The following is a 27,971-nucleotide window of genomic DNA, read 5'->3' as shown; positions in this document are numbered from 1 at the left end:
TCCAGGCCATACCTCTGACTGAACCCCTTGACAACTAGCCTTGCTTTCAGTTTGTTCAAGGTACCATCAGCATTTTGCTTGGCTTTGTACACCCATTTCACCCCAATTATCTTCCTTTTGACTGGCCTTTCAACTAATTCCCAGGTCTGGTTCTTCTCAATCATGCTAATCTCCTCAGCCATTGCCTGCTTCCACTCTTGCTGAGCTTCAGCCTCTTCAAAATTGCTTGGTTCAGCTATGGCTACATGAGCTCTTTCATAAATCTCAGTCAATGGTCTTGTTCCTCTAACTGGTTCATCATCAATGTCCATTTCAGGAACATTTTGATCTGGCTCAGCTTGATCTGCTGCAAGTCCTTCTGAAACTTTCTCAGGTTCATGTTTTTCCCAGTTCCAACATGACTTTTCATCAAATACCACATCCCTACTGACTGACACTTTCTTTGTTGAAGGATCCAAGATCCTATAGCCCTTCTTAACAGTGCTGTAGCCCACCAAAATACCAGGTCGAGCCCTTTCAGACAATTTGTCCCTTTTGACAGCAGGTACATGAGCATAACAGATGCATCCAAAGACCTTCAGATGAGCCAGTGATGGCTTGAATCCAAACCAGGCTTCGAATGGAGTCTTCTGATCCAAGGCCTTGGTTGGAAGCCTATTTTGAATGTAGTTTGCAGTGTTAACTGCCTCTGCCCATAGTGCTTTAGGCAGATTCTTCTGAATCATCAAGCACCTGGCCATATCCATCAAACTCCTATTCTTCCTTTCACTTACACCATTTTGCTGAGGTGTATATGTGTTGGTAAGTTGATGTTTGATGCCTGCCTTATCACAGAAGGCTTGGAACTGAGCTGAGGTGTACTCAGTCCCATTATTAGACCTTATGGACTTCAGCTTGCAACCTGTTTCAGTCTCAGCAGCAGTCTTGAACTTCCAAAACACTGAGGCCGCCTCTGATTTCTGTTTTAGGAAGTAAAGCCAGCAATATCTTGAAAAATCATCAATGAACAGTATGAAGTACCTGTTTCCACTTAATGACTCAGTCCTCATAGGGCCATACACATCAGTGTGCACCAGTTGGAGTTTTTCAGAGGCTCTCCAGGCTTGATTCGAGGGAAATGGGAGTCTAGCCTGCTTTCCTAGCTGACACACTTCACACACATCATCATGATCCACTGAGTTGATGAAGTTTTCAGCCAAGTCCTCTCTGACCATTCGAGCCATCGATCTGAAGTTGGCATGTCCCAGTCTTTGATGCCAAAGCTTGGATTCATCTGATGTGACTGTGTAGGCAATGTTTGACTCCCTGGTCCAGTCAACTACAAAGCTCTTATTAGCCATAGGAACTGCCATCAGCTTGGATCCACTTGGATCATTGATTTGACATTGGTTGTCTTTGAACACAACAGAATAACCTTTCTCCAGCAACTGAGCTATGCTGAGCAGGTTTCTGTCAATTTCAGGCACCAAAAGCACATTTGAAATCACTTTGGCACCTGTGGGGGTGCATATCAGCACATCACCCTTGCCTTCAGCTTGAATAAAATGTCCATTTCCTATCTTGACTTTAGTTCTGCAGCTTCTGTCTAAAGACTTGAAGATTGCAGCATCAGGTGTCATGTGGTTGGTGCATCCACTGTCTAGAAGCCAACCAGATGAGAACTTTTCTTGAGCAGCTGAGCATAACACAGCAAAGACTTGCTCCTCTTGGTCACTGTCCTCCTTAGCTACTCGAGCCTCAGCTTTCATCTGTTGAAACTGACTCTGCCTTGATTTGGCCTTGCTCTTGCAGACTCTCTCAACATGACCCTTCTTTTTACAATGCTGACATACAGCATCTGGATTGAACCAGCATTTTTCTTTTGGATGACCAGCCCTTCTGCAGTGCTTGCAAGTCTGACCCTCTTTTCTTGCAACATCAGTCCTTGGCTTGTCTCTCCAGGCCTTCTTGCCTTTGTAGGCAGTGTTTGTTCTTGCCTGAAAGGCACCTTCTTGATGCTCCTCCAGTCTGCTTGCTCTTCTTTGCTCTTGAGCATATAAAGCATTGATCAACTCTGTTAGGGAGATGGTGTACAGGTCCCTTGAGTCCTCGAGAGATGAGATTTTTGCCTCATACCTCTCGGGCAGAGTTGCAATAACCTTCTCCACTATCCTAGCTTCCTTGAGCTGCTCTCCAAGGAGCCTAATGCTGTTAACCACAGCCATAATCCTGTCAGAGTACTGCTTGATAGTTTCTTCTTCCTTCATCTTCAAATTCTCGAAATCTCTCCTTAAGTTCAGCAACTGTTGCTGCATTGTCCTCTCTGTCCCTTGAAACTCCTCTTGCAACTTGTCCCAGGCTTGTTTTGGTGATTCACAGGCCATAATCCTTGTGAAAATCACATCTGACACTGAGTTCTGGATGCAAGACATGGCTTTGTTCCTCTTGGTCCTCTCATCAGCATGCTGCCTGATTTGAGCTACTGTTGGATTGCCTCTAAGTGGCTCTGGTTCAACATCTGAGTTGACTACCTCCCACAGATCGAAAGCTTGTAGGTAGGTCTTCATTTTAACCACCCATATGTGGTAGCCTTCTCCATTGAAGACTTGAGGTGCAGCTGGTGAAAAGCTTGATGAAGCCATGAATTTGTATAACAGATCCCTTAAGAAATAGGCTCTTGATACCAATTGTTGGAGCTAAGTGCAACAAATAGCAAGGTTCAACAAAAAGCTTGCCGAGCAAGAATCGAGACTTGCGGCAGAAACAAAGAAGAAAAATGAAATAAATTTTAAGCAAAGCTAAAATAGAGAGTATATGGATGAAATCTTGATTGAATTCATTCATATTTTTTTAAAATGGCATAAAGCCTATTTATACAAGCTTACAACTTGACAACTTAGTTGGAATACAACTAAGTTTCATCATTACATCCACTTAAAATAAATCACCACCTACTACACTAACAAACTTAGTTGGAATACAACTAAGTTACATCATTACATCCACTTAAAATAAATCACCACCTACTACACTAACAAACTTAGTTGGAATACAACTAAGTTACATCATTACATCCAAATAATAATAATAATAATAATAATAATAATAATAATAATAATAATAAAACATGTGATTGCTACATGCTAACCATTGCTTCAATAATGTACCTATAACAACCCTTCCCAATGCTATGAACTTGCATCTCATATCCATACTTCTTCAGACGGGTATTGCCCATTTGTTCAACCTCTCTCAAATACTATAAGCCTTAACACTGCCATATCTTTTTCAATGGCCCCCTCAACAAACACATATTCCCCACAAGTTACCAACACTACCACCATTATGATATTATCTCCCAGAACACAAAACTGGGTTCCCAATTCTGGCGTTTCTTATCATGTCACCAACAACCTCACCAATCTCTCAACACATAGTCCCTACACAAGGCCTGGTAAGGTTACTTGGGGTAATGATTTTCCCTCCCAATTAATCATATTGGCACATCTACTATATCGTCTTCATCTCGACCGTTATTGTTGAATGAATTACTACATGTGTCTACTGTTTCTAACAATTTGCTCTCAGTTTCCAAATTCACAAAAGATAACTTTGTTTACTTTGAGTTTCATCCCGGTTACTGTCTTGTCAAAGATGAACATACAAAGGAAATTCTCTTCCACGGTGTGGAACAGGATGGTCTGTATCGATTTATCGCTACACTAACTCGACCTCAACTAATGCAAACTACTGTCATGGATGTTGTTCGCTCTACTTTACCTTCCTTGCCTGTTGAATTTTGGTTATGGAATAGACATCTTGGTCATCCATCAGTTGAGGTGTTGAATAAATTCATGAAGAAATGCAATAAATCTCAGTTTGTACGACAAAAAGTTTCATTATGTGAGGCTTGCTGCATGGGAAAGAGTCATCGTCTACGTTTTGTTAGCTCAACCACCACTTACACCAAACGTTTTGAGTTAGTCGAGCTTGGCTTATGGGGACCAGCTCATAAACCTTCATCAGGTTATCGATATTACTTGTCCTGTATTGATGCATTTTCAAGGAACTGTTGGTTGTATTTACTGAAATCAAAAGATGAAGCCATTGTTGCCTTTGATCTTTTTAAGAAACTTGTCTCTAATTAATTTTCCACTACTATTACTGTTGTTCAAACTGATTGAAGAGGTGAATTTCAAAATTTCACTTCATATTTGGCTAACTTTAGTATCCAACATCGTGTTAATTGCCCTCATACATCTCAACAGAATGGGATTATTGAGAGAAAACATAGGCATATCGTTGAGACAAGTATTACCTTATTAGCTCAAGCAAATCTACCCTTCTGATTTTAGACAGATTCATTTTGTTAGGGATGTTTATCTCATAAATTGATTTCCAACCAATGTTCTTGGTGGAATCTCACCGTATGAGAAACTTTATGGACGACCACCAAATTATGAGTTCTTACATGTCTTTGGATCTCAATGTTTCCCCCTCACATTCGTCCATTTATGCTGCATAAGTTGAATTTTCGTTCCAAAGCTTGCATTTTTCTAGGATATAGTCCAATGCATCATGGATATAAGTGTCTTGACAAAGACTCTGATAAGATCTACATCTCCAGACATGTACTATTTAATGAACATGTTTTCTCTTTTGCAGCTAGTCAATCATCCTTGGTGACCAATGCTCTTACCGAATTTGAATCCCCTCCTCTCCTTGTGGTCTCCTCCCCTCAGTCGAGCTTTTCCACTATACAGTTTGGGTCCTTACCACCATCTCCATCACCAATGATGTCTGCTTCCCCTTCTATAGTTATAAGTCACTCCAATGATCAATAGGACTCTTCTGATGTTATCATTCAAAGTCCACATTCTCCATATGAGACACCCCTTGATTCACCTCTAGACAATGATGATACTCCTGAAGATATTGACACCGCCAATAATTTTCCCCCACCAATGTGCACGCCATGATTACACACAGCAAAAACATTTATAAACCTAAGCTTTATTCTGCCATTCTTGATAACCATAAACCAATAAACATCGAAGAAGTTTTAATGGATTCAAAATGGAGAGAAGCAGTCATGACAGAATACAACACTCTCATTGTAAACAACACATGATCTTTAGTTGAATTGCTACCTGATCGTAAACCTATAAGGTGCAAATGGCTCTTCAAGTTGAAGAAAAACCCGAATGGTACAGTAGCACGGTATAAGTCAAGACTTGTCAGTAAAGGCTTCTCTCAAGTCTCGGGGCATGATTTTCGTGAAACCTATAGCCTAGTAGTTAAATTTGCTAGTGTTAACATGTTTCTTACTTTAGCAGCATATAATTGTTGGAATCTAAGACACATTGATATCAACAACGCATTCCAAAAGGGAGATTTATCTGAGGATATCTATATGACTCAACCCCCTGGTTTTGAGCAATATCATGATGACGGCAAGGCTCTAGTTTGCAAACTTCATAAATCCATACATGGCTTGCGTCAAGCACCAAGAAACTGGTTTTACAAACTACAACCATTTCTGCTTACCATTGGTTTCACTCCTTCTAAAGTAGACCCCTCACTATTTATTCTTAAAGATGGGGGAAATATTACCTACATGATTGTGTATGTTGACGATATACTGCTAACGGGAAGCTCACATAGGACAATAAAAAATACAGTTGATCAACTTCATAAACAATTTTCTTTGGAGGATCTAGGTAGTCCTGAGTATTTTTTGGGAATCGAAGTTCAACCTATTGGTAATGGTTTCTTCATCAATCAAAAGAAATGCACCTTGGACTTGCTTGCTCAAACTAACATGATGAATTGTTAACCTATAACAACACCAATGGCATTCGGCAAGAAACTAGCTAAAGATGATGGTAATGCTCTTAGCGATCCTCAACACTATAAAAGCATAGTAGGGCCACTGCAATATCTCTACCACACAAGGCCAAACATATCATATAGTATCAACAAGGTTGCTCAATATATGCAAAATCCTAGAGATTCTCACTGGGTTGTTGTTAAGCGAATTCTTCGCTACTTAAGAGGTACTTTAGATTATGGATTGATGTCACTTCTGGTAAAATGATGAACCTCATAGCATACACCGATACCGACTGGGGAAGCGATGTTGATGATCGAAGATCAACATCGAGTCACTGTGTTCTTCTAAGACCCAACATCATCTCATGAAGTTCCAAGAAACAAAGTCTATCTCTCGATCGACTGCAGAAGTAAAATATAGAAGTCTTGCTGATACGGCCTCAGAAATTATATATGGTTACAGTCCCTGTTATTAGATTTCCAAAACAACTTAATTGAACCACCCAAAATTTGGTGTGACAATTCAAGCACTGTTGCCATGGCTGCCAACCCTGTACTACATTCGAAAACAAAATATGTTGATTTGGATCTTCACTTTTTTCGCAAAAAGGTTCTCAACAATCGAATTCATGTTGGATATGTTCTAGCAAAACATCAAGCTTCTGATGTCTTCACTAAACCTCTCCTGACCAAGGCATTTCAAGAATCATGAGAGAAACTGTGTGTAATCTCTTACGATGATGCTACCACTCTGCTTAACAAAGAAAAAAGACAAAAAATATAGCAAATATTAGTTGTATATCACAGCCACGTTGCAAGCCTATTAGTTGTGTGATACACCACGTCACAAGTCTTTGTCTCTATTCTCTATTCTGTTACAAAGGAAAAATTTATAATATTATATATTTACATTCACCATAATTGTAAAAAATAGGTTTTTCAGCAATACAATGCTTTAGTTGTTAGTTTTTTGCTTAAGGAACGTTAGTTTGATTTCTTGTTTATTTGAAATTCAATAAATTTGTTTCACAGTTAGAGAATATCCCTATTTTGAAGGGAATTGTTAGTATTCTGGTTCTCAGAATTGATATTTTTGGAAACAACCTACGTTGTAACTCAGCTATTTAAAGGGCTGAATACTGAATAACTTAAATACATATATACAAATAAAAACTATTCTCTGCAGTTTCTTCTCTGTTAAAGCTTTAAACTATTTCTTGTATTGCTGCAACTGTATTTTTATTATTTTTTTATTCCATTTTCTTCATTTGAATCTTACAATTGGTATCCGAGCTATTTTCTTAAGGGATCTGTGTGTGAAATGGAGACCGAAACCAGCTTTTCTCAAATTGCTCCTCCTGTTTTTGATGGTCAGAATTATCATCTGTGGGCAGTAAAGATGGAGACTTACCTTGAGGCTTTGGATCTTTAGGAGGCCGTGGAAGAGGATTACGAAATACCTCCGCTGCCAAACAATCCTACCATGGTCCAAATCAAAACTCACAAGGAAAAGAAGACCCGAAAAGCTAAGGCAAAATCAACTCTGTTTGCTGCTATTTCAACAAACGTTTTCACAAAAGTTCTCACTCTCCGATCAGCAAAAGAAGTGTGGAACTATCTCAAAGAAGAATATGAAGGAAATGACCGGATACGAGGAATGCAGGTGCTAAATTTAATACGGGAGTTTGAATTGCAAAGGATGAAAGAGTCAGAAACAATCAAAGAGTACCAAGACAGATTGTATGAAATTGCCAACAAGGTAAGGTTACTTGGCACTAAATTTCCAGATTCTAGAATTGTTGAAAAAATTCTTGTAACAGTGCTTGAAAGATATGAAGCTTCAATAACCACCTTGGAAAATACAAAAGATATGTCTAAACTCAGTTTGGCAGAATTGATGAATTCTTTGCAAGCTCAAGAACAGCGAAGACTCATGAGGCAAGAACAAATAGTAGAAGGAGCTTTGCTAGCTAGGCACCAGGAAGGAGGAAAGCACAAGAAGAATACTGAGAGAAAAACACAAGTAACATCTGCAGCAAATTCTTCGAACACTCACACTCGAGGTAAGGGTAGAAAATCAAAGAAAGACTATCCGCCTTGTCAGTACTGCGAAAAGAAAGGCCATCCACCGTTTAGATGTTAGTGGAGACCAGATGCTAAATGTACCAAATGCAATCAACTTGGACATGAAGCCGTGGTTTGCAGAAGCAATAAGTTGAAGCTTGAAGAAGTCCATGTGGCTGATCAAGACGAGGAAGATCAGATATTTGTCGCAGCATGTTTTTCAACTAAAAGTTCTTCAGAAAGCTGGTTGATTGACAGTGGTTGTACAAACCATATGACTCCGGACAAAACTCTCTTCAAGGATTTGAAGCCGAGAGTCATGAAGGTCAGAATTGGAAATGGTGGCTATATTTCCGCAAAAGGGTCGGGAACCGTGGCATTTACAACAAGTTCAGGTACAAAAACAATCTCAGATGTACTTTATGTTCCTGAAATTGATAAAAATTTGTTGAGTGTTGGCCAGCTTATAGAAAAAGGATTTAAAGTATCCTTTGAAAATTCCTATTGCTGCATTTATAATGTTGCTGGAAAAGAGATTTTACGGGTTAAAATGAGGGGTAAAAGTTTCTCATTTGATCCAACGGAGGAGGAGCAAATAGCCTACGTCAACAAAGTTTGCACTACGAAAATTTGGCACAAAAGGCTTGGTCACTGTCATCTTCAAAGAATGCTGAAAATGAAGAAGAAAGACATGATAAAAGGAATGCCAGAACTTGATGATCATCTTCCAAATTGTGTCGCCTGTCAATTCGGTAAACAAAATAGGCTGCCGTTTCCGAAATCAACTCGGAGAGGTTCTCAAAAGTTGCAACTAATTCATACTGATGTTGTCGGACCACAAAGAACACCATCTTTACAAGGTAGCATTTATTGTATTATTTTCATTGATGATTTTACAAGAATGTGCTGAATTTTTTTCTTGAAATTCAAATCAGAAGTGGCTGGTGTGTTTTGGAAATTTAAGAAAATGGTAGAAAATCAAAGTGGCTGCAAAATTCAGGTGTTGAGATCCGATAACGGGAAGGAGTATACTTCGGCAGAATTCAATTTATTTTGCGAAGAAGCTGGCATTAAACATCAGCTTACTGCTTCATACACTCCGGAACAAAATGGGGTCAGCGAGAGAAGGAACAGGTCCGTAATAGAGATGACTAGATGTATGTTGCATGAAAAGGAGTTGCCAAAGACATTTTGGGCAGAGGCAGCCAACACGGCAGTTTTTTAACAGAACCGACTTCCAACCAAAGCTTTGGAAGACAAGACTCCATTCGAAGCTTGGTACGGTTATAAACCTTCACTTAGCTTTCTTAAAGTATTTGGCTGCATATGTTTTGTTCATGTTCCAAAGGTTAAACGTGACAAACTTGATAAGAAGGCAATTCCTGGCATCTTCGTGGGATATAGTTCAGTTTCAAAAGCTTACAAGGTTTATCATCCTCAAACCGAAAAATTGACAATTAGCCGAGATGTACATTTCAACGAGGACGCGCAGTGGGATTGGATGATTTCACAGAAAAAAGAGATGTCTCAAGAACCGAAAGGTGCTTTCGAAACAACCGACGAATGGATGAATGAGTTAGAAGATGATCCTCCAGTTAGAGGTACAAGGCTACTTTCAGATATCTATCAAAGATGCAATGTGGCAGTTTGCGAACCAGCCAGCCATGATGATGCATTAAAAGATCCAAAAGGGAGGAAAGCAATGGAGGAAGAGATGATAATGATTAACAAAAATGAGACATGGGAGCTGGTAGAAAAGCCTGAAGGGAGAAAAGTTATTGGAGTCAAATGGGTGTTCCGAACAAAGCTTAATGCCGACAGCTCCGTCAACAAATACAAAGCAAGGCTCGTCGTTAAAGGGTATGCTCAAATTTATGGTGTTGATTATTCTGATACGTTTGCTCCTGTTGCAAGATTAGATACGATTAGATTGTTGCTTGCAATATCGGCACAAAAAGGCTGGAAAGTGTTCTAATTAGATGTCAAATCAGCGTTTTTGAATGGCGAATTACAAGAAGAAATATACGTGGAGCAACCTGAGGGATTTGTGAAGCAAGGCGAAGAAGAAAAAGTTTACCTGCTCAAAAAGGCTCTCTATGGCCTAAAACAAGCTCCAAGAGCTTGGTACAGCAAGATCGATGCTCATTTGTTAAGTCTTGGCTTTGTTAAAAGCTTCTCAGAATCCACTTTTTATGTGAAACATAAAGAAGTAGATACTCTCATTGTGTCACTATATGTTGATGATCTTTTGGTAACAGGAAATAATACAAGGCTGGTTGAGAAATTTAAACAAGAAATGATGCAAGTGTTTGAAATGACAGATCTTGGTCTTATGACTTTTTTCCTTGGAATGGAGATCAAGCAATGTAAGAACAAGGTGCTGATATGTCAGGAAAAATATGCAAAAGAAATTTTGAAGAAATTTCAGATGGATGAATGTAAAGCCATGAGCACACCAATGAATCAAAAGGAGAAGCTGATGAAAGAAGATGGAGCCGATAAAGTTGATGAAGGATACTATAGAAGCTTGATTGGATGTCTAATGTATCTCACTGCAACAAGGCCCGACATCATGTTTGTTGTAAGTATTTTATCTCGTTTTATGCATTGTGCTAGTGAAATGCATTTGAGAGCAGCAAAAAGAATATTGAGGTATATCAAAGGTACTGTTGATTACGGTGTCAAGTTTGAGATATGCCAAAACTTCAAGTTGTATGGGTTCTCGGATAGTGACTGGGCTGGATCTTTTGATGATATGAAAAGTACGTCAGGATATTGTTTCAGCCTAGGTTCTGGAATTTTCTCATGGTCTTCAAAAAAACAAGAGATTGTAGCTCAATCCACTGCAGAAGCAGAGTTCATTGCAGCAACTGCAGCAGCTAATCAAGTGTTATGGCTGAAAAAGATAATGTGTGACTTGCATATGGAGCAGAAAAACGATACTGAGATTTTTGTTGACAATCAAGCAGCTATTGCAATCTCAAACAATCCAGTGTTCCATGGGAAGACCAAGCATTTCAACATCAAACTTTACTTCTTGAGGGAAGTACAACAGAATGGTGAAGTTACTTTGGTTTACTGCAAGTCTGAAGAACAACTAGCAGACTTATTTACAAAGTCACTTCCAGCCAACATGTTCGAGTATCTAAGGCAGAGAATTGGAGTTTGCAGTTCCTTAACCAAGGAGGAGTGTTAGTTATTTGCTTAAGGAACGTTAGTTTGATTTCTTGTTTATTTGAAATTCAATAAATTTGTTTCACAGTTAGAGCATATCCCTATTTTGAAGGGAATTGTTAGTATTCTGATTCTCAGAATTGATATTTTTGGAAACAACCTACGTTGTAACTCAGCTATTTAAAGGGCTGAATACTGAATAACTTAAATACATATATACAAATAAAAACTATTCTCTGCAGTTTCTTCTCTGTTAAAGCTTTAAACTCTTTCTTGTATTGCTGCAACTGCATTTTTATTATTTTTTTTATTCCATTTTCTTCATTTGAATCTTACATTAGCAAATATTTTCTCTTGGCATGTTTATTAATCATCTTCTTCCAGTAACTTAATAACGTCTTCCAAGTCCAATAAACCATCACCGTTGGAATCCAATGCTTCTACTGCAACTTCGGCTTCATTAAACAACAACTTCCCACCCATTTGGCCTAATCTATAGCTTAACTCAGAAGCTGAAATTTTCCCATCTCCATCTTTGTCGAAATATCTGATGACTCGCTCATATTCTTCACTTCTCATCATTTTGAATGTGTGGTTGTTCAGTTCCTCTCCGATGTGCTATTTTTATTATTTTTTATAATTATTTACTATTTGAATTTTTTTAATATTTTTATATTTTAAATATATTTTTTTGTAATTGTAATGAAAATGAACAAATGATTGTCCAAGTTCATCATAAATGTCCACTTTAATTTATTTTTTAAAATTTTCTAGCATGACATGTCATATTAGCATACATCCACATGTCATGCCATGTGTCAAATTCTAGTGGTTTTATCAATAACCTCGTCAACCATTAACGATTAAAGCGAGAGTTTCCGTTAACAAAAAGGAGCAAGTAAATTTTTTTTCATCACTAAAAACTCAATTAGATATAAGGGCGAGCTTTAGTGAGGGTCTTGTTTACTTTAGCCTAGAAAAGGGGAATTTTTATAAATTTGTTATAAAACTTAAAAGAAATATAGAATGAACAAAAGAGAAGAACAGAAGATGAAAAGATGATTCAACTTTCACATTGGCATCCAATAAGCTTGTACATGTCCTCTATTTATAGGGATTCAAAAACCATAAGTTACAAAGCATTAAGGACCAACTTTAAGGTACCCTATAAATGATTTAGGGGATACAAGATAATGAGTTTAGGAATTATGGACATTCATTTTTTAAAGGTTAAAATAGGATAAATTTAGGGGGTTATGGACATCCATTTATCAATGTATTTACAACACTCCCCCTTGGATGACCATCAATGGAAGTGTGTCTCATTAAAACCTTATTAGAAAAAACCCTATAAAATAAAAACCTAATGAAGAAAAAAGAGTGCACAATCTCCTATTACAAGTTGTCTAATTAAAAATTTTAGCAGGAAAACTCAGTGGGACAAATCCTTGGTTAAAGGAAAACAGTACAATGTGTTTTAGACTCCTCCTAATGGAAACATCACATTACATCTTTAAGTTGATGCATTCAATCTTGTATACTAGTCTTTCAAACGTTGATGTTGGCAATGCCTTTAATGTAACTACCCTTCAATTGAGCTATACATGTTGTATTATCTTCGTATATGACAGTTGGCATCTTTTCCTGTAAAGGAAAATTACTTATCTTCTAGATATATTGGATCAATAACCTTAGCTAAACACATTTTCGGCTTGCCTCATGTATTGCAATTATTTCTGTATGATTTGAAGAGGTGGCATTTAATGTCTACTTTATTGAACATGGTGATATGGAAGTACCTTCACATGTAAATAAATATCTCGTTTGAGATCAAACTTTATGTGGATTCGATAAATATCCAACATCAACATAGCCAACTAATAAGGATTTTGAATCATTTGAATAAAATAATCCCATATCAATGGTCCTTCTAAGATATCCGTATACATGTTTAATTCCATTCCAAAGTTTATGTGTTGGAGAATAACTAAATCTTGCTAACAAGTTTACAATGAAATTTATATTAGGTCTTATGTTGTTTGCAAGATACATCAATGTCCCTATGACACTTAGATATGGTACTTCAAGACCAAGAAACTTTTCATCATTCTTGCAAGGACTAAATTAATCTTTATTCACATCCAATGATCGTACAACCATTGGGATACTCAATGGATGTGCATTATCCATGTAAATTTTCTTTAAGATCTTTTTCGTAAAAGTTGACTGCTGGACATGAATTTCATCGTTTAAATGCTCAATCTACAGGCCAAGAAAAAAAATCCAAGATATTTCATCTCAAATTCTTTCTTTAAACAATTTACTACATTTTGAAACTCTTCAGGAGTTCCAATAATATTTAGATCATCAACATAAACAGAAATTACCACAAAATTTGATTCAAACCTTTTTATAAAAACATATGGAAAAATTGGACCATTTTTTATTGAACAATTTTTCTAGAGAACTCTATATCATTCAAGGATTTTAAATCCTTCAGGGATTTTTATATAAATTTCACTATTAAATGAGTCATACAAATAGGTTGTAACGACACCAATCTATCAGACTAATAAGATATCTAAATGTGATTACATCCACCAAATGAGAGTATGTCTCTTACTAATTAATGTCGGGCCTTTAAGAAAATCATTGTGCTACAAATCGTGTTTTATTTCTTACGACTTCATTTTTCTCATTTTGTTTTCACATAAATATCCATTTATATCCTACCGGATTTACATCTTTAGGTTTTTGACGTTTAGAAAATTCAATTCTGCTTAAATTATGTCTTTCCATTTTAGCCAATCTTTTCTATTTTTACATTCCTCAAAAGATTTAGCCTCAGGATCCTTATTTTCTTTTGTTTTTTCAATGGAACATTATAAGCAAAATTATTGTCGAAAACTATATTTTTTCGATTCCATATTTTTCTCATATTGACATAACTTATCGAGATCTCTTTATTTTCATCATTTCATTTTCACTTTCAGGTACTTGAATCTTTTCTTGTGTTTTATAATTAGTTATGTCATAGGTCTCTTTAGGAACCCCCGCTTCCACTATATGACAATCTCATAAGTAATGGTTTAGCTATTAGTTGAAGGCATTTAATAAATGATTCAGCTAAACTATTTTATGTGTAAACATGAGCTACTGGTCTTTCACTGCTTATTTCTTTTGTACTAACAGTTTGCCCTATTGGGACATCAATTCGTATTGGATCATTTTCAGTTGGTATGTGAGATTTTGTAATTCTCTTTAGGTCAGTAAATGAATCTGACAATTGATTTGTAAAATGAATTATCTATTAAACTTCTAGTTCATATTGCTTTGTTCAAGGAACTTAGACAATGATAATTCATTTCAAGTACTTTATTCATCTAGCTTTTATTCTCTCTCCCTAATGTTGGGATTGTTGTTTCATCAAAAAGACAATCAACAAATTTTGCAGTAAATAAATCTCCAGTTAATGGTTCAATATACTTACTTATAGAAGGAGATTCTTAACCAACATATATTCTCAACCTCCTTTGAGGACTCATCTTTGTGCGTTATGGTGCATCAATTGCATCATATATCGCACATCCAAAAAATTATAAGATGAGAAATATTTAGCTCTTGACCAAAATCTAATTGTAATGGGGAGTATTTATAATTTATTGGCTTGATACGTACAACATGAAAATCAACACAATCTCATGTTGAAATAGGAAGTTTTGTTCTCATAAGTAATGATTTAGCTATTAGTTGGAGACGTTTGATAAACGATTCAGCTAAATTATTTTATGTGTGAACATGAGCTACGAGATGTTCAACTTTTATCCCAATTGACATACAATAATTATTGAAATTTTGGGACATAAACTCACCAGCATTAGTAAGATGAATTGTTTTAATTGCATAATCTAAAATTAATCATTCAAATAAGCAATCTCGTAAATAACAGGTTGTAAGTTGATAACACATGATTATTTAGTAGATGCATCTACTAAAATCATATAATATCAAAATCATCTGCCATATGGATGAATGGACCCATATGCATTTCAGAAATGCAAGACACTAAATCTCAACTTTAGCTAGTGAGCTTGTAATAATCAATAATTATTGAGAACAAGCAACACGTGAGAATTCTTTAAATTAAAGAAACTTCTTATTCTTTAATGAATGTCTATAAGAATTCTCAATTAATTTTCGCATCATATATGATCTAGAATGGTCTAATTGGTTACGCCAAATAGTAAATATATTTGTATCAGTAAATTTCTGGTTTACTTTAACATGCTTTTCAATTGTACTAATAATGCCAATATAAATTTTGACAATTGATAATTTTTTTGTCATTCATTTTACTTTGTATCCACATATAAGTAATATTAACATTTACTTTTGGAAATGTCCACCTCAATGTGAAGTCCATAATGTTATTAACTCAATAAAAAAATATAATTTTCAAACAATTAATTGCAATATTTACTTCGGGGAATATGCCAAAAACTTTAAATGTCCAAATTGACTTTAATGATCAAAAGTGGTTATAAAATTTATTATGTTTATTGTAGACATTTACTTAAAAGAATATGCAAAAAATAATTCAGACAATAATGTAAATTTATATTATATTCTTTACTAGTAAGATTATATAAATATCATCCGCCTCAAAGAATGATTAATTAGTATAAATCATTGATAATTATATTTTAAGAATGAACATGTAGTAACATTTCGAATCATTCATCTTCTTTTTCATCTATTTGTCAATAATGACAATAGGTTCCAATTTTATAATTGTTATGTATTGCTACATTCATTTCGGGGAGTGGAGTAGAACCACTGGAACGAATAACCCATTATTTGTTTAGTCATAATAAGGCATGAGATTAATTCAGAATACTTTAAAAACCCTTTTCACAAGAGTTTTGCATATTTAATTAACTAGAAAGAAAAAGTCAAGTCATACATGGAGTTTATTGTAAATCAAATGTATGGATAAAATTGACATCTAAAATATCAAACCTAATATAATGCTAGCGCTAGCAAAAATTTCATAAACCATTGTAGACATGCATAAAATTTACTTCAAAATAATACATTTCATGTTCACTAAAATATTTCCATTTATAATTGTTCATATTATTTCTCTAAATAATTAACAAATGGAATAATATAAAACGTATGAATTACCTTTAACATCTCTACAAAAGTAACAAGTTTGTTAGGGCTATATAATAGGAAAAATACAAGGCATTTACAAAATCAAACCACAACTTTTATTTTTTTTTTTTATGTTTCTTATCAAACAACAATCAATTAATATAAACAATGTCCATAGAAATGTCAATGGCCAAATTAATATAGTAATTCTCATTTTTAAGTTTATAAAAATGTTTCCAACCAAAATAATTCAATAATTAAAAATGACAACAACTATACTTGAAATTATATATTAGAATCAACCCAAAAATTAATTTAGACATTCCTCAAAATTTGTCATTAAAATAAATTTAAACAAACATGTTTGATGTGAAATAATATTTGATTGTTTGGTGTGAAAGAATCTTGATTTTATTAATATATGTAATAACTTTAATCATTGTTGATTAAGAGAATTTTAAACAATATCAAAGTCCTAAAACTTATGATGTCTAGAACTTAGAAAACTTATATATATATATATATATATATAAATTGAAACCATCAAATAAACATATAAAACAACTTGTTTAATAATGACTAAGAACCAATGCAATGTCACATATTATGATGAACCTTAGGCCTTAATTAATAAAAATGACTGATAATTTTATGACTCATTATTTAAAAATCTATCTATTTATAACATTAAAATTAATCTATCCCCATTCAAATACAATTACCAAGTAATTATCAAATAGCATATATTAAGAAAAACAATTTTTTATGAGCAAAAATACTAGTACATATAAGCATGTAATGATAAGTGAAATTTACCTCAATTTCTTTTCTTCTACGAAAGTTTTAATAGCAACTTCCTTATTCAAGGTTGAGTCTTGATGATTTTATCAAAAGCAGATTCAAAATTTATAGATAGAAAATTTTTATTTCAAAGTAACTTATATGATACTAAGACACTCCAATGTCAAGAGCACCGAATCAAAATCCATACCAATATTAAATCTTTCACCATCATTCTAAGACCATACAAATAAAATAAGTTAATCAAAAAATTATAATTGACCATAAATTAGCTTAAAAAAATAATCAAATATGAAACATTAAATAACAGAAACTTCTTGTAGAAACTTTACATCTTGTTGTCTAAGATCTTGGAAATCATAGAGGGTAATTTTGATCGTCGATAAAAGGAACTATCACTTTGAGCAAAATCATGATAATAAACATTCTCAATAATAAAACAATCCAATTATTTATATTAAATTTACGGGATAATAATATGTATGTCAAATATTGGCATAAAGAGAAATAGTCAAAATAATAACTTAAAACAAATTTCATTATTTCAATTTGTTTTAGTAACCTTTAAAAAAATGGTGAATAAACCAAAATAGTTTAGAAAAAAATTGATTTGTATGCTTTGAATATTTCTCTTTCTATAAAAATATGATTAACAAATTAAAACAATAATGAAAATACATACACCGTATGTAATTCAATGGGAGCTTTACGGGCAAGTTATATATAGTTGCAATGACGTGAATTTCACTATAAACTTGTAAAGGCTCGTGCTAATAACATGTTATAAAGCTTAAAAGAAATATAGAATGAACAAAAGAGAACGGAAGATGAGAGGATGATTCAACTTTCATATTGGCATCCAATAACCTTGTTCATGCCCTTTATTTATAGGGCTTTAAAAACCATAAGTTACAAAGCATTAAGGACCAACATTAAAGCACCCTATAAATGATTTGGAGGTTACAAGATAATGAATTTAATAGTTATAGACATTCATCTTTTAGAGGTTACAATAGGATAAATTTGGAGGGTTATGGACATCCATTTATCAATGGATCTACAACAAGATTTTAATAATTATTAATATTTTGTAATTCTAAAAATTTGTATAATTTGAATTTGAATGCTACTTTTTTATTTTTTATAATTTCTTTTAATTTATTACATATTTAAATTTTTTAATAATTTTTATACTTTTTTAAATAATTATTAACTTTTTATATATTTTTTTAATAATTTTACACTTACCTAAAATGAAAATGAACAAACGATTGTTCGAGTTCATCTTAAATATACATTTTATTTTATTTTTTAATTTTTCTAACATTACATGCCATATCAACATACATCCACATGGCATGGTCATGCCATGTGTCAAATTCTAGTGGTCTTTATCAATCACCTCATCGACCAATAAAGTTTCGGTTAACAAAAAATATCAAGCTCCATCACTGAAAACTTAATTAGATATAAGGGCGGACTTTAGTGAGGGCATTGTTTACTTCTAGCCTAGAAAAGGAGGGGGGGGGGAGTAAATTCCACCGTTGTTGAATTCAAAAGAGAAAAAAAAAGAGTAAATTCCACCGTTGTTATTCCCTTATGGGCTAGGGCCTATATAAAATAGAAAATCTGACAGGAAGTCTATTGCTACAAGATTATTGCCATTAATGGCCTTTCTGATTTGACCCATTTTTATCATTTGTACATTTATACTCGAACACTTTACTGACCTCAAAACAAGCCTCTTTCCTCGTTTCCCGTTCCTCCAACTTCACCCTTGAATTCCATGGTTACAACAATTGTCCCTGTTTATTATGACTCTTGTCTTGGTTCAGGCTATATTTGAATAGTTCATATGTTTAGCATCTCCCCTCCAAAGTTTGAGTCATGTTGTGGCTGTTGCCTCAAAATCAGATAAAACTTTATTCATGTCCTCAAAATAGGGCCAGCTTTTATGACTTCTCTTCTCATTCTTGCTTTCCTGTCAAATATATGCCAATAGTTGTCAGTAAGCAACACAAGTGATAGGGGGAAACAAATTGAACATTCTTGATCAAAGGGATTTAAATTGCAGTTGTATATGCATTTATTGCAGTTATGTACATCATGAATGCTATCGCAATGAATTTCGATGAATATTCAGCAGTAGAGAGATCCGAAACCATAGAATAAAGGCCATAACGTTGAGTTGCAGCCGCTATTTAATCTCATAATACACCAATACTGACATAACCTAGGACATGATGCAAGTATTATTGTAGCATCCTAGTTCAAGCAAGTACCTGGATCTCAAATTTCTTTGTGATGCTATCATTCTATCCTATGTTACTCGACAAGGGTACGAGTGTTGGACACAGGTTTATTCAATTTTTCTTTTCAAGATTTCCATGTATTTGGAGGGTTCTCAAAGAATCATATTCCCATAAGCATGTTAAGATATGCGGTACACAGGTGTCGGACATGAGCACTTCAAGAAAAATTAAAGTTGAAGCAACATAGATTCTATCATTCCTAACTAGAGACTTAAATTCTTAAATGTGCTGGAGAAGCTAGAGGTGTCAACATGAATATCCATGAAACTAAAGCCACACGGAACATCTTCCATCATTACATCTGCTAATCTAGAATAAATATAGAGAGAGATATAACCCACTGTTCAAAAAAAAAACTAAAAAGAGAAAGAACAAACCTCATATTTCTGAACCAGAGATGCCCATAGAGATTTACACTGCGCTGGGCTTCGAGTAATTCCATCTTCCAACAAACTTGTAGATATTTCTTCCCAGAGGGCCATTCTGCCTTTTACAACTTGAAATCTGCTATGCAAATCCCCCCGCATTTTAATTAGCTTCTTAACCTCTTCAGGTTTCCATTTGTTCCGCTTAGGCTTTGACGACTTTGGTTGAGAGCCTGTCATTTCTGAGTCATCTCCATTGCTTGCAGTGCCATCACTCTTAACTTCTGGCTCATGTTCCTCCAATTCATCAGAATCATCAGTATTGGGTGTAAGCCTTTCTGTATAGTCGGGAATTGAAGTGCTGGTGTCTTCCACGGGTAAGAACCTTTCAGCTTCAGCATCATCATCTGCTTGATGAAATCATGACAGACTAGAAGACATCAATGAAAGTGGTGCTTTAAATCGCAAAGAGAACTAGCTTTCACCTCAATAAATTGACAATTCCAACACCTACACACATCCAATCAAATTATGTGCCTACATGCATGCAGATGGACACTAGCATGAATAAGTGAGAGAGATTGGAAGGGGAAGCGAAAGAGGATAAGGACCAACCTAATAAACTTTGTTCCGAGGCATTCTCTAAATGCAAAATGCCGTCATCTTCTACTTTCATCTTGTTTGGTGGTCCCCTTCTTGGATGCCCATCTACCACTTTTCTCAATGTTGGTAACCCAAAACCAGCATTGTAATTGCCAGATAGGTTTTCATTCAGCTCATCAGAGAGAACTCCAGCCGGGTTCTCCAATGCAATGGCAATTACTTCAGGCCTTTTACCACTATACTTCCTTACTGTCTTCCTCAATACCTCTGAAACAGTTCTTTCCATGTGAGCTAGAGGACAATTCACAGGACAGCTTGACAATGTCGCATGAGCAGCTTTATGGAGTGTATCTAAAAGCTTCCCCTTGTCTAACCATAAGCAGCGAGTAGTTATTTTTATCTTCCCTTTTAAGGTATTTTCAACCATGCCATCTATCTTTTGAGGGCGTAAAATTTCCATGCTGCAAAACGGATATATTAATATGTCAACAAATATGAAACATACATAGACTTCATTTAAGCATATAAACTTATCTACCTGACCACTATAATGCCATCAGACGCAATTCTTAGTCTCTCATCAACACAAAGTTCGGTTGATGTGCCAAATGCTTTATCACCATCACTGTACATTAGCTGCAATTTAAGACTAAATTCATGAAGATCCTTCTCAATTAACTTTTTTAAGAAAAATGATGAATGCTTTTTGAGGATTTCAAACCTGCAAATTCTCCTTCCCAAGGGAACTGAAACCATTAGACAGAACTCTTCTATTCCTCAAATGAGAAACCCCAAGCATCTCTCCATTCTTTATAACCTGATACAATGATAAGAATTATATTACGATTTTCATATAATGTACATATTCTACCATGATAGATAATGTTGAAGCAACCCCTATGACGAATCAAAAATCAACTTAAATTGAGAGAATCAGAAAAAAAGTTCCTAACTAGAAATAATAGCAACTTACAGTGGTGTGCCGAATGCCAGTTGATTTTCCAAGTAGCTCATGCTCCTTTAGAAACAAAAGCTCTCCATGTATAGGTAAAAAATGTTGCGGCTTCACAATTTGAAGTACTTCCTCCTTCAAAATAAAACCATTGAGACTGTGTTTTACATGCAAGTAAAGACAACAGGAGAAAAAGAACATCACAATCAAAATCTAAGATTTTTTATTTGGTCGACTCAAATCACATCCATAGTACGTTCAATTCACATCCAGATTTTTCTTTTTTAACTCAAAAACAAATTCTTAGTAAACCCCCTTTATTTAACAGTTACTGAAGGAACAAAATAATTCTTTTTTTAAGAAAGAAATATAAATTCATGCTATCTTGCAGCCAGAGGCCCTACAATTAAATGCATCAACAATGTATAACATACCATCCTGAGTTTTAAATGTAATGCTGTTTCCTTATCCTTTTGTATTTTGTTTGTTAAAGGAACAAGAAAGTGACCAAAAAAACTTTTTAAAATGAAATCATGCAAAACAGTGTTGACTCATCTTACCAGTTCTCCACGATATCCATGACCAGAAGTATGCAGCCCCTCATTCTTACCTATTACTATAGTTGATCCAATCTCTGATATGCGGTTTAGCATCTTCATCACCCGAGATTCATTACCAGGGATTACCTGATATTAAGGTTAAAAATGATATCTTAACAAATCAATTACTTTGGGGCAAGATTTAGAAAACCTATAGTAAATAATAATCAATATACCAAAACTATCCCGTATATTGTCAAACAAACAAACAAAAAAACACCCTATCCCATAGCATAGGAAATAGTACCTAGATAGAACAATAAAAGTTTGACCACACTGCTAATTCTTTTTCATCAGCAAACATTCAGTCATTAAGAGCTCAAAGAATTCTTCAGTTAGAAATGAATGCATATAGTACATTATCATTACCTTAGCTGAATACAGAATCACATCTTCCTTGTTCAGTTTAAAGGAATGACTACTTCCATATGATGCAAGATTCAAGGCAGCACGTGGCTCTGCCTGACACAACAGAGCACTTAGTCACAGGCCAGCTAAATGTGTAGTTCATCAGAGCCAGAGAGGTTAACTTACTTGGGATCCAGTTGTGACGATTATCAAATCCTTTGGAGCATAGGCATCAATATCTTCTGCTTTCACCTAAAATCGTAATGGAAAGAGCAGAGAGCAAATGATACAAGATAAACAATCAGTTGTACATGATACGAGAGTTTCAGTTAACACAGTTTCGTTTTTTCTTTTTTTCTTTTGGAAAATGTAAGATTGAAATGAATAAAAGCAGTATGAAGATATCCAAATTCAAGTTGTGCTTAAAGCTAAAAGAAGAGCTAACATAAACATCGCTAAGAGACAAAAAGTAATCTTTATGGGATAGATTTTGTTGGAAGTTATGTCTTAAAGGTATGAATCGCAAAAGAGGATACCAATTACAAATCCCATCATTTATTTAAAGGTTTACTTCACACTAAATAAGCTTAAACAAGAACTGCATAATTTGTACAAAAGGGCAGTTTAGCAACTGAGTAGCTTAATTTGATAACAACAAACTTAGAACTTACAAGAAAAGTAAAAGAGTAACACTTGTCTCAAGAAAACAACCATATACTATATAGGTAAAAAAAAGAAAGTTGTGTCACAAAAGAATGAATACCAGAGTTGATGGATCAATTGGAGCTTTTCCATCCTTCCAAGCAGCATCTAGATATGTCCTCAATGACATGCCAATAAATACCTAGTTCAAGGAGCACAACATCTCAGCTGTGAAAACTGACATCCCTATCATTCAGACAACTAGATTCACAAGATAGCTTTGCAGTCAGACAAAACATACCAACTTTCTACCAGTTACATCTGCAGCAGCCTTTATGCTTCCAAGCCGGTGTATGTTTGAAGCAAACTGGGTAGTAATAATTCTTCCTTTAGCACCTGAAATATGTCTCAACAATGCATCCGCTACTGCACTTTCACTAATTGTCCTTCCAGGTGACAATACATTGGTTGAGTCACTCATCATCTGTAAACAATATGAATTTACTGAATTACACATTCATTGGAACAGTTTTGAAAGAAGTGACGAGCTCAATTTGCATCAGATGAATTGTATCTTAAAAGATCCAGACAAATCTAGACAACAGATATCTCTTTACTTTTTGTGGATTTAATTAATGCACAAGAGATTATTAAAATAACCTAGGAAGCCAAAGAACAGACATAAGCAATGCAAGGTGTCAGCTGCCAGTGTCCATCTTTGAATTGCAACAAAACAAATCACAAAGTACCAAATACCAAGCAATATCATATTCTAAACAATCATCTTAGTTGATTAAAATAGTCTAAGAAGACATGCCCCGATCAAGAGTCAAATCACTGAAATAATTATATTCCTGTATTTGGTTTTGTCACAGAAAATTGAAGATGCAACTAATAGATCATGTCCATGTCCTTTATGAACCTTTAACAAGCCCTCACCGCCACTCCGTAATAGTAATCCCTGTAATCTGCTCTAAAAAACCTCTCATGGAAGTTAGAAGAATAGATTCAGGATTCATACCAGTGTTACTCCTTCCTTTGAGAGTTCCTCTAAAAACTGCCGATCGAAAGTTTTCCCATCCAATGGCGATTCATCAATCTGTCAACTCTTAACAGTTTAAGTGGCCTGAAAGTTTTAGTGTAACAAGAGAAGAAAATGCATAGACAAGGAGGAAAACCCACCTTCCAATCCCCAGTGTGAAGAATTGTACCATCAGCACAGCGAAGAACTAGTCCACAACAATCAGGAATAGAATGGGTCACCCTGAGAGGCTCTATTTCAAATGGCCCAGCCTTAAATCTCCTCCTAATTTTAAATACTTTAAGTCTAGACGGAACAAAAATCCCGTTCTCCTTCAAACGCTTTTTAATCAGCTGTTGACATGAATGCAGAGTGTCAACACTCCATTTTAGCAAGAGGCAATAAAGATGAGACAGTAAGTTCTCATTTTGCAAACTCAATAATATAGTTAATTGAGAGGTATAAACTCTCAACAACTTTAAGAGTCCATTTGGATGGGTGGTGAGATTAGCTTTGCTAAAATTGAAAAACTGTGATGGAGGTAATTTTTGTTACTGTAACAATGAGATAGGATACTGCAGCGGTGAGATTAAAATCAGTGATAATATATGAGTTTGGGTCCAATCGCAGTGATGAAAGTGAAGTGAATTATAGTGAAAATGTAAAATGACCATTAAAGACACTCGATATTGTAATTATATATAAGGAAATTTAGCTTATTTGATATTTATGAAATTAATAAATAGCAAATAATTAGAAAGATCATATTAAAGTCAAATAATAATTTTATTAAAAGTTAATAAAACTATATGAAACCATATTTTATATTTATTGTTTAAGTAATTATTTATTTTAGATAATTTTATATTAGTTTCATAATCATAAAACCGGTATGTTTATTGAATTTTTATGTAAATAAATCCATTTATAATTATTTTATAATAATAATTTTATTATTATCTAATTGAATAAAATAATTGACTCAAAATTTCTTTGAATCAAATAGCCCAGAAGGGTTATACATGTAACAACACCCTCCACTAGGAGGAGCTTTTGTTCAATGGAGCTCAAAGTGCCAATAAGAATTTTGGGCTGCGTTTGTTTCAACGCACTTCACCTCATGTTATCCAAAGAGAACTTGGATGCCAATGTAAAGGAATAAAGAGGCATGTCCCCTTAAGATGCCATCTTACCATGGGTGTGATAGAATCCAAAAGAAGCCTAAGAGGTATAAACTTCCAATAGCTACTGAGCTACCAAGACAAAGTTTCACAAATATTAAAAGGTAGATTTTAAGGATTCATTCTCTTAATCTCTAATAAAGGTCATGCTTATTAGAGATTTTAGAACCTTAACATCTGCATCCATAAAAAAAGTGATTTTTGCCAATACTTCTAGGGATGTCATAAGAAATGAGACATAGTAAGGTTCAAACAAAGCATGTGCCACATATCATAAATCTTTTGCATCCATAGAAAGTACCTCCATTGTAAAGGATGATGCATATATGGGAGTATGGGGATCCAATGCTGGGATAACCTGCTCAAACGGAAAGAAAACTTGTAAAATAATGTTAAAGAAAAAAAATGCAACATGAACACTGTCCTAGACCCTAGAACCTTCAATAATAACATTTACATTACCATACCAATTTCCAAGTAAAGCAACTTAATAGTTATTTAGTATTTGAAAAACCCTAATCAATCCTGTGAAAAATGTTGTGTATTATTATCTTTCCGTTTCTTGAAAATATCTTGTTCATAAAGCTTAGGTATTAGATCACTTATTTTAAGTAGAGTTTTTTCCTTTCTTTTATCTCTATCTCTTGTACTTCCTGTCTACAACAAAAAAAAAAGACAGAATTTCAGTCTTTTCAACAAATCCAATACATTATGCTGAAAGATTCTAACCCAGCATAGACATAGCTAGCATTTGTTATTCTTAATTACTTTCCTATTTTTACTGAGGGATCTAAAACTAACGACCACAGTACCGTGCACAAAGCAGCGATGCTCTGTAACGTAAATGAAAAGAACCAGACAAAATTCTGAGAACATTTCCCCTGCCCAGCGGCAAAGGTCAAGAAACTGAGTCAGGAAGGTGTCTCATAATACAGGTAACGTATTACTCCTTGAGCAACAACTTGTATAGATTCACCTTTCATTGAAAATGGACAAAACAACTTCATGGTAGCAAGAACACAGGAAGCGTAAGGCACCAACAAAGGCTTATACAGCATAACATGCATCTTACTTCACTATAAAAGGAAAGTGATAAGAAGTCTTGATGCCCTATTAGGAACTATTTAATAGGCGAGTAAAAGGTAAGCATAAAAGACTAACAGGCTAGACAGACAAGAATTTACCCAAGGCAACGCACCAATGTGATCTTCATGGCCGTGTGTAATCACAACTGCTTCAATTTTGTGGCTCCATTTCTTAATAAATGTAGTATCTGGTATAATCTTTTGGACTCCAAGTTCATCATAGCTGAAATGATGTCAAAGTAAACCACAACTTTAATATAATAAAGAAAAGCAAAGAAAGAAAAGTAGCCATATCTGCAGCAGCATATTTGACATATATTTGCACAAATAAAAGATCAACAACTTAGTCAAAATTAGGCTGTCTTCTGATATTAGGAAATTTCTTTAAAAGTAACAGAAATTAGAATACATAACCAACTTTCTCTACTATAAGCACAAATTACACATAAAAGTATTTAGTCTAAAATCCCCCTAGAAATGAAATGCACAAGACTTACTCTGGAAACATAACACCAGCATCAATTAGAATATAGCGGTCATAATGCCCAACAAGCATGCAATTCATCCCAATTTCACCCAAGCCACCAATCGGAAGGACCCGAAGTGGCGGCCCAGCTGTTCCTTCATAAAACTGCTCCATCTTGCGTTGGACAGAGTCTTCCATACTTTTTCTAGCCCCATCTAATCTTCCTGAACTTTTACGTGGCACTTTAGTTCTTCGTGTACCTAAAACATGAGAAAGCAGTTAAGAAACCATCAATATAACTGAAGAAAACAATCTCCATAAGCTATTCATCCAATTCAAGAGCCTATAAAAGACTGGACTAAAATTTTCAATTTATTTCTCTATCCTACGTTCCACTACTTATAAAAAGAATTAACCAATGAACTCCAAAACTCCTCCATTTCGCCTTATTTCGAGCACTTAAAAAGCACTCAAAAACCATTCTAACATCCCATCTAGCTTAAAAGAAACAAAAACGTAAAAGCTTAAGAATCTCATTTTTACTTCACCTTCTCGGTAATCAAAAAGAATTATAAGAAGAAAAAAAAAGGAAGAAGTACTTATGGGAGTAGGAGAGCCGACGGAGCAAGAAATGTAACGATTTCTAGGGCCTGCCTTGCGACATAATATGTACGGACACAGCGATAGGGAAGTGGAAGCTGCCATTTTTTTGGTGTGCTTTAACTGGCGTGAAAGCTAAAGATAAACCTCCCAAAACCCCAACTGCATCAACTTCTTAAGGTCTGGGAAAATCGAAAAGAGGAGATTAAACCCTAAAGATTGTGCATTTATGTTAAAGGGTTTAACGAACGAGAGGAAGCAAAAGAGATGATTGAGCCTTTTTCAGGAAGCGGGAAATTGATTGAGTAAACAATGCGCTGATTTTTGTAAGGTCGAGAAATATCACGCTTATCATTTTTCAAAAACAAGACAAATATCTCCCGTGTGTGCTCTCCCCCACACGTGTGGATAATTTTTTTTTATGGCTTGTATCACAATTTAACTTTTCAACTACAGAGATTTTGTTTAAACTTTTATTTGTTCGATTTTGGTATTTAGACTACTCTTCGGTTAATAACTAAATGAAAAAAAGAACAAGAAAAAGGAAACGCTGCATGTGTTTGTCCTTTTTCCATGTTATGAATGATGTGGTTATTAATCAATTATATGGTTTTCTGGTAAGAAAGAGATAGTATAACCTTAACTACACAAGAGTGAAGTTAGAAAATTTTGTTAGGAGGCGAAATTAAATTGTAATTTTTATAATAGTAAAAATACAATTTCACCATTTTAAGAGTTTATATCTTTATATTTTTTTAAAGGATTAAATCAAAGTTTTATCATTTTAGAG

General features: G+C 34.7%; 2 protein-coding genes across 5 annotated transcripts; one reads left to right on the top strand and one right to left on the bottom strand.

Annotated features, from left to right (window-relative positions):
• Positions 1–7,098: 7,098 nt before the first annotated feature.
• On the top strand, positions 7,099–7,976 carry LOC121215510 (uncharacterized). Its single transcript, XM_041090214.1, has one exon. The coding sequence runs from the start codon at positions 7,295–7,297 to the stop codon at positions 7,952–7,954; it is 660 nt and encodes a 219-aa protein (XP_040946148.1). The 5' UTR covers positions 7,099–7,294; the 3' UTR covers positions 7,955–7,976.
• A 10,559-nt stretch (positions 7,977–18,535) lies between these two features.
• Positions 18,536–27,506, bottom strand: LOC107941244 (ribonuclease J). 4 transcript variants are annotated; one of them, XM_016874796.2, is made up of 17 exons: positions 27,181–27,504; positions 26,613–26,841; positions 26,215–26,338; positions 25,332–25,388; positions 24,011–24,202; positions 23,850–23,927; positions 23,130–23,312; positions 22,950–23,030; positions 22,373–22,438; positions 22,208–22,300; positions 21,800–21,925; positions 21,261–21,374; positions 21,009–21,104; positions 20,826–20,923; positions 20,300–20,748; positions 19,697–20,091; positions 18,536–18,988 (listed from the first exon to the last, which is right to left on the bottom strand). In XM_016874796.2, the coding sequence occupies exons 1-17, from the start codon at positions 27,284–27,286 to the stop codon at positions 18,893–18,895; spliced, it is 2,583 nt and encodes an 860-aa protein (XP_016730285.1). In that variant the 5' UTR covers positions 27,287–27,504; the 3' UTR covers positions 18,536–18,892. The 4 variants fall into 4 exon arrangements, with proteins under 4 accessions (XP_016730285.1, XP_016730288.1, XP_016730286.1 ...); XM_016874799.2 differs by lacking the exon at positions 27,181–27,504 and having other exon boundaries at positions 26,229–26,338; positions 26,613–26,816; XM_016874797.2 differs by lacking the exon at positions 18,536–18,988 and having other exon boundaries at positions 19,698–20,114; positions 27,181–27,506.
• Between the last annotated feature and the right edge of the window lie 465 nt (positions 27,507–27,971).

The sequence above is a fragment of the Gossypium hirsutum genome, chromosome D03 (assembly GCF_007990345.1).
Source record: "Gossypium hirsutum isolate 1008001.06 chromosome D03, Gossypium_hirsutum_v2.1, whole genome shotgun sequence".
Lineage (NCBI taxonomy): Eukaryota > Viridiplantae > Streptophyta > Magnoliopsida > Malvales > Malvaceae > Gossypium > Gossypium hirsutum.
This window is presented reverse-complemented; position numbering and strand designations above follow the sequence as displayed.